The 8,009-nt window shown below is 35.7% G+C and overlaps 1 protein-coding gene across 1 annotated transcript; it reads left to right on the forward strand.

The window, feature by feature from the left end:
- The first annotated feature begins 5,012 nt into the window (after positions 1-5,012).
- On the forward strand, positions 5,013-5,954 carry LOC116640476 (olfactory receptor 4F6-like). The gene has a single exon (XM_032417522.1). It carries the CDS (start codon positions 5,013-5,015, stop codon positions 5,952-5,954), a length of 942 nt encoding a protein of 313 aa, XP_032273413.1.
- The last annotated feature ends 2,055 nt before the right edge of the window (positions 5,955-8,009 follow it).

Genomic DNA, 8,009 nt, shown 5'->3' on the forward strand with positions numbered 1-8,009 from the left:
TTTTTTCTACTTCTGTAAAAAAAAATGCCATTGGAATCTTAATAGGCATTGCATCAAATTTATAGTTGGCTTTTGATAGTATGGACATTTCAACAGTACTAATTCTTCTAATCCATGAATATGGAATACCTCTCCATTTATTTGTCTCTTTTTTCCATCGATGTCTTGTAGTTTCCAAAGTGGTGATTTTTCACCACATTGGTAAAATTTGTTCCCAAGTATTTTATAGTATTTGATGCTATTGTAAATGGGACTGATTTTTTTATTTCTTTTTCAGAAAATATGTTGTTAGTGTATGGAAATGATACTGAATTTTTTATATTTTGTATTCTGTACTAAACTGAATTTGTTCATTATTTCTGTTTTTTGAGGGATGAATCTTTAGGATTTGCTATATATAAAATCATATCATCTGCAAATATGGACATTTTCAGTTCTTCCTTTCCAATTCTGATGCTTTTTATATCTTTTTACCTGAATGCTCTAGCTAGGACTTCCAGAACTATGTTCAATAAAAATGGTGAAAGTGGGCACACTGTCTTACTTCTGATCTTAGAGGAAAAGCTTTCAACTTTTCACCATTAAGTATCATTTAGCTGATGGCTTGTCATATACAGCCTTTATTATATTGAGATGTGTTGCTTCTATGGCTAATTTGTTATGTGTTCTATTATAAACATGATATTAAATTTTGTCAACTCCTTTTTCTGGGTCTAATGAGATGATCATATGATTTTATTTTTTTCTTTCATTCTCTTAATGTGATGTAACACACAGATTTTTGTACATTGAACCATCCTTGCATGCCAGTATAACTCCAACTTGATCATGTTGAATGATCTTTTTAATGTGCTGCTAAATTTAGTTTGCTAGTATTTTTTTTCTAAATTTTTGCATCTATGTTCATCAAAAACATTGACCTGTCCTTTTCTTTTTTAGTAGCATCCTGACTTTAATATTAGCATTACGCTGGCCTCATGGATTCAATACATTAGGGAGTTTCCCCTCCTCTTTGATTTTTTGGAAAGTATGAGAAGGACTGGTGTCTTTAAATAATTTTGTTAAATAAAAGCCATATATACATATTCACTTTGAACTGGACCCCACAAATATGTACACAGTTGAGTGTAGGCAGTGTATCTGGAGGCATAATCTACAGGACTTCAACAAACTTACTTCCCAACCTTCATCTGAATCTTTACATCTGAATATATATGAAGATGATGAAAATGGATGTGGATGATCCTTCTACTATACCCTCTTCTTCTGCCTGTCTTGCTTGACCTAGGGTAGGGTCATCAAGCTTCTTATGTAACAGACCAAATCATGTGGGCCATATGGTCTCTGTTGCAACTATTCAACTCTGCTTGTTGTAGCACAAAGGAGCCATACACAGTACATAAACAAATGGTTGTGGCTATGCTCCAATAGACTTTATTTGAGGAACAGGCAGTGGCCCAAATTTGGCCTATGGGTCATAATTTTCCAACTCCTAATCTAGAATAATATTTTTAAGCTTTTTTCTTTTGTTCAACAGTTCATCATTGTCCCATACCACTTATGTCCAGTTAAGATCCAATATGATTAAAGAAAAAAACAGTTACATAAGGATATTCATTCATTCATTCACTCATTCATTCAATACAGTTTTAGTGTTGCATGATAAGTAACAGATAAAACATCTTCAATGAGAAAGAATCATGAATGCTTATGAGAATTCCTCCCTTGCATAAAGCCTTTTGCTTGTTCTGGAAAAAAAATATTGATAGGTATGGCTCAACTCTCCCACTCCTTAAAGGAGGGCATCTGCAATAATTGTGGAAGATTTCTCACTCTTCCCAACTCAGCAAATCTAAGTAGGCTGACATTTCCACATTTCCTGTTCTAAATGGTACTTATTTTCCACCCATCCAGCATGTTATCATGCCTAATATGCATGAGATATTCTTTTTTTTTTTTTTTAAGATTTTATTTATTTATTTGACAGAGAGAGACACAGCGAGAGAGGGAACACAAGCAGGGGGAGTGGGAGAGGGAGAAGCAGGCTTCCTGCAGATCAGGGAGCCCGATGTGGGGCTTGATCCCAGGACTCTGGGATCATGACCTGAGCCGAAGGCAGACGCTTAATGACTGAGCCACCCAGGCACCCCTGCAGGAGATATTCTAACACCCACCTTCTTTTTTTTTTAACACTCATCACCAAGTAACTCTTCTGATATTTTTTCTCTTGGGAAAATTAATATGACTCACATATCTGGTTCCCAGGAGAAATCAATAAAAGGCTAGTTATTAGAGATCTGAGAAATATCAATGTGTCACTAACACCTACTACTACTAATTAACTGATTCTCACTGGGAAGAAACATATTTTTGTCTTGGAGGTGATTATACTACAAAGCAGAAATCAAAATTATTGAGTTTCTACAAATGCAGCTGCACACCTAGAATAGAACAGGTAGGTCAAAAAAATGTTCCTAATGTTGAGCAATACTACAGCAAACTCTCTCTTCTTATACTCCCATTCCACTTTCTCTTTCTTTTCCATTGGTATACTTTCCTTCTGTCACTAGTTATTCCAATCCCTTGAACACTATTCTTACTATTGTAATCACAAAATTATATTATGACCTAAGGAGATATTTCTGAAAGAATTAACATTTATGATGTCTCTTTGGTGGGTTGATATCTCAAGGATCTTGTATCTCTCACCACTTTCTTCACCATCTTATGTGATATTCCATGTTTCCCATTGTGAGGACCAAATATGGTAAATCTGTCTTGCGCACTCTACTCCCACTCATGCACCTAACAGACTACACAAATGGAAATGATTCTTTGCCCTCATAAAGGGAATGATGGGGTGAGTCAGTTCCCTCCACCTGGCATATTTGATAAAACATTTGATGATGTTAGCCAATGACTAGGTCAAGAATTAGAGGGAGAATGATAAAAATGAGTATGAGTTAATAGAACTGGTGTCCATCAGCTCTGAAAAGGACCTCTATTAGAGAAGCAAGCTAAGATGGTTAAGAGTACAGATTAAAAGGAAAATTCATGAATACGGTACAACAGTGACAGGACATTGGCAAAATGATTTTGGACAGCTTTACTTCTTTGTGCTTTCAGTTTTAGGTAGGTTATGATTGTTCTTGGCCCCTTAGGGAGTGGGAATTTTCAATCACTAAAATTGAAAGACCTAAGTTCTATCTGATTTTCTGCATTACCTACTTAAAAAGGTTCCTATGTTCTGAATGTTAAAGTCAAAATATCGAGCAGGGATAGCAACCATCTCTTTTGGGACTCTGCCTCCAAAGAATTTCTGATTCTTCAATGCTTTCAAAGAAAGAAAAAACAAGCAAAAAATTTTTAACTGGTTTGAATTCACCTTCATTTCTTAGTATATAAATATAATATATATAAATAATATAAAAATAAATATTTTATAAAATATATATACTGTTATGTTCACAAGTGTGACTACAATCTGTTACCATATAACACTATTATAATACCATCAAAAATATTCTCTATGCTGTACATTTCATCCCCATGACTTATTCATTTCATGACTGGAAGCCTATATTTCCCACTCCCTTCACCCATTTCTGTCCAACCCTCTTCCACCCTTGCATCTGGCAACCACCAGTTTCTTCTCTGCATGTCTATCTTTCCACAATTTTTATTATAAACACATGGCCAATATAGAAAAATACAAAATACACATGGTCAGCCTTTTTAATATTAAAATTACCTAAAACATCATTATCCAGTGATCTTCTTGAGATGTCAATGAAAATATTTACATATTTTTGTAGTGTATACTTATAAAGAGCATATCACATAATACACACTCATCTCTAAACAATTTTTGTCACTTTATAATTTAGTGAACATGTCAACAAATCTAACTTTGCATCATTTATAATGGCCACACTCATTCAAGTATTAATCTTATCAAATTCCCCTTTCTGCATATCTTCTCATATCTTATCTCTTTTAAGTATACTTTTAAATTTTCACTTTAGATTAAATAATGAATGGATCCAATTATGTATTATAATATATACATCTTCAACCTTTCTATTTATCCATAAAGATAACAGATATTCCCCTTGAAAAAGTGGTTGTAGCAATTTTACTCACCTTCAAATTTTACTCACCAGCATTTTAGCTGAAAAAATTCAAATACTTGAAGACAAGTTCTCATGACCTTTAACTTTAATGACTCTCTGAGGTCCTGTAGTTCTTACATGCTCTTAGTGTATCATGATTACACCTAGTGTATCATGATTACACCTAGATTATAAAATCTCTCTCAATCCTAGCAAAGTACAGAGAAGCCCTTTTTCTGAGTCTTCTGACACTCTCTCTTTGGGATTTGGAGGTTCACGTGACTTAAAGTGTATCATAATTCTCCAAGTGATTTGTTGCAATCACAAGTATTGTAAACTATCAAAGGACTAAGCCTTTTCATTTTATGTAAGCATTCCTCTCAGATTCGACACTCTCACTCATTGTCGGTGACAATTCTATGAGTGATTAATGCCTGAGATTTCACAGGTATGAAGTAAAAAAATAATCAGAGAGTACATTCTGCTAGAATATGTGTGTACAAATGTGATTAAATTTGAATATTAAAATTATGACTATTCATGACACAAAAGGTGTTTTCTTGAATATAAATAGAAAAGACTAAAGAAGCACAATGAGCATGGTAAGAGGCTCTCTACCAGGAGGTGTTACTCTTTGCTCTTAATTCCTCCATATTTCCAAATAATGTTGTTTCCTTCTCTCTCTAATCTTTTGATTATTTCATTTCTCCTATTCATTTATCTTCCTTTCACCCGCCCTCTCTGTATGTTTTCCAACTTCACATTTTGGCATTTGCAACATAGTTCCCACAAAAGCAATGATGGGCAAACAACACATCAATGTTCAGTACTCATATTTCTCAATTCTTCCTTATTTTCTACCTTCAGAATACTTCAGCATCTTCTCTACTGATTGAGCCAATGGATACAACAAATGACTCTGTGGTATCTGAATTTGTATTGATTGGACTTTCAAATTCATGGGAGATGCATCGTTTTCTCTTTTGGTTCTTCTCTGTGTTCTACATGGGAATTATCCTGGGAAACCTCTTCATTGTGCTCACGGTAATTACTGACTCTCATTTACACTCCCCCATGTACTTCCTATTGGCCAACCTCTCTCTACTTGATCTAGGTCTGTCATCTACCACAGTGCCCAAGACAATCTCTGATCTTTTCACCGACCGCAACATCATTTCCTTTCCAAAATGCATGATACAGATATTTTTTATTCATGTCATGGGTGGAGGTGAGATGGTGCTGCTCATAGCCATGGCCTATGACCGGTACACTGCAATCTGTAAGCCTCTCCACTACCTGACCATCATGAGCCCCAAAATGTGTGTTTCCTTATTAGTGGCTGCCTGGATAGTGGGGATAATCCATGCTGTATCTCAGTTTGTTTTTGTCATAAACTTGCCCTTTTGTGGCCCTAATGAAGTAGATAGTTTTTACTGTGATTTTCCTTGGGTCATGAAACTTGCTTGTATAGACACATACAAGCTAGAGTTTGTAATCATTGCTAACAGTGGGTTTATATCCATGGCTACCTTCTTCTCTTTAATTATATCCTATATCTTCATTTTGGTCACTGTCTGGAAACGTTCTTCGGGGGACTTGTCCAAAGCATTTGTCACATTGTCAGCTCACATCACTGTAGTGATTTTGTTTTTTATGCCATGTATGTTTCTCTATGTGTGGCCTTTCCCTACAACATCACTGGATAAGTACTTGTTCATTGTTGACTTTGCTATCACCCCCGTCTTGAATCCTGCCATCTATACATTAAGAAACAAAGACATGAGAGTGGCCATGAGAAGACTGTGTAAACGGATTGTGGGTCCTCATGGGATCTCAAAATGAATGGAGCAGATCTACATAAAACATGCTTCAGGCTCACCAAGAACATTGCAACTCACATGACTGTCATCATTACTATGGTAAGAACTACCATTTGGAGAAATAGTTCAACAAAAGTCTACCTGTAGAAATTGTTGAGTCAGAGGTGACATAATTTATTTTGCTAACCACAGAGAATAAATTGACTTCACCTACTTCCATCATGAAGAGTGATGAGAACAGAAAACTGAGCTGATTCGTAGGAATAAACTTAACATTCAAATACCATTTTCTGGGTGACATTTTCTGGGACCTGATAATTGTGTTTATTCTCAATTATAAATGAATACCTCAAAAATGATAAATATATCCCATAGTAAACTTATGGATTTAATACATAAAATGAACTTTACATAAATCAAAATCAATAAATTCTAGTTTTTTAATTCCTATTTCAATTTTAGCTTAACTTAGAAAAGAACAAAATCAACTATGTGTTACATATATTGAGCCTCAAACACAAACTTGATTTTGACAGTTTAGGATGCTATTTTAGTTTTGTGTTTAGATTTGAGTGATTATAAGTAGAGAGAGAATTTCCTTAACACTATCAATACTTTAGATAAATACAAACCAGAGCTTTTTGCAATTTGTCTGCCTTTGTATTATTCTAAAAATGTAGTGTCCAATATTCAATCACCTTGTTTATTAAAAAAAATGCATAGAAATAATAGCTGTTCCAAAGGAGAATAATCACCCAAGGAGGTGTATTTAGAGGCCCTGGATTGCTTGAAAATGGTTTCTTGGTCAGATAAAACATTCCCCCAAGAGTTTATATATAAGAGTTTAATAGTCTTGGATAAATGTCAAGCCAAAAATGGTAAGGCATATTCAGTTTGATTGGGTGTTTCAACATTTGTAATAAATACCTCATTAAAGTTACACATAACATTTTCACTTATTTGTTTCTACTGCTCTTTAAATAAAATATGTTCAATCAAGGAAACTAATGTCTATATTTTTTGCCCAGTGTGTCTCTAGGAACCTTTCCAATAACATCTCTGCTTCCTCTGTGTAAATTAATCATTAATACTTCTTTCAACATGGGGCGCCTGGGTGGCTCAGTCGGGTAGGCATCTGCCTTCAGCTCAGGTCATGATCCCAGGGTCCTGGGATCCAGCCCGGCATTGGGCTCCCTGCTGAGCGGGAAGCCTGCTTCTCCCTCTCCCTTAGCCTGCCACTCCCCCTGCTTGTGCATGTGCTCCCACAAGCACTCTCTCTCTCTCTCTCTTTCTGTCAAGTAAATAAATATTTTTTCATTTTTTTATTTTATTTTATTATGTTATGTTAATCACCATACATTACATCATTAGTTTTTGATGTAGTGTTCCATGATTCATTGTTTGCATATAACATCCAGTGCTCCATTCAGTACGTGCCCTCTTTAATACCCATCACCAGGCTAACCTATCCCCCTACCCCCCTCCCCTCTAGAACTCTCAGTTTGTTTTTCAGAGTCCATAGTCTCTCATGGTTCATCTCCCCCTCCGATTTCCCCCCCTTCATTTTTCCCTTCCTGCTATCTTTTTTTTTTTTAAACATATAATGTATTATTTATTTAAGAGGTACAGGTCTGTGATTCAACAGTCTTACACAATTCACAGCACTCACCATAGCACATACCCTCCCCAATGTCTATCACCCAGCCACCCCATCCCTCCCACCCCCCACCACTCCAGCAACCCTCAGTTTGTTTCCTGAGATTAAGAATTTCTCATATCAGTGAGATCATATGATACATGTCTTTTTCTGACCGACTTATTTCGCTCAGCATAATACCCTCCAGTTCCATCCATGTCATTGCAAATGGCAAGGTTTCATTCCTTTTGATGGCTGCATAATATTCCATTGTATATATATATACCACATCTTCTTTATCCATTCATCTGTTGATGGACATCTTGGCTCTTTCCATAGTTTGGCTACTGTGGACATTGCTGCTATAAGCATTGGGGTGCACGTACCCCTTCAGATCCCTACATTTGTATCTTTGGGGTAAATACCCAGTAGTGCAATTGC

Source organism: Phoca vitulina, unplaced genomic scaffold (genome assembly GCF_004348235.1).
Source record: "Phoca vitulina isolate PV1807 unplaced genomic scaffold, GSC_HSeal_1.0 scaffold20, whole genome shotgun sequence".
NCBI classification, from domain to species: domain Eukaryota; kingdom Metazoa; phylum Chordata; class Mammalia; order Carnivora; family Phocidae; genus Phoca; species Phoca vitulina.

Excerpts from the sequence above, each read along its gene's own strand:
- LOC116640476 (XM_032417522.1), top strand. The coding sequence starts at position 5,013 with ATGGATACAACAAATGACTCTGTGGTATCTGAATTTGTATTGATTGGA.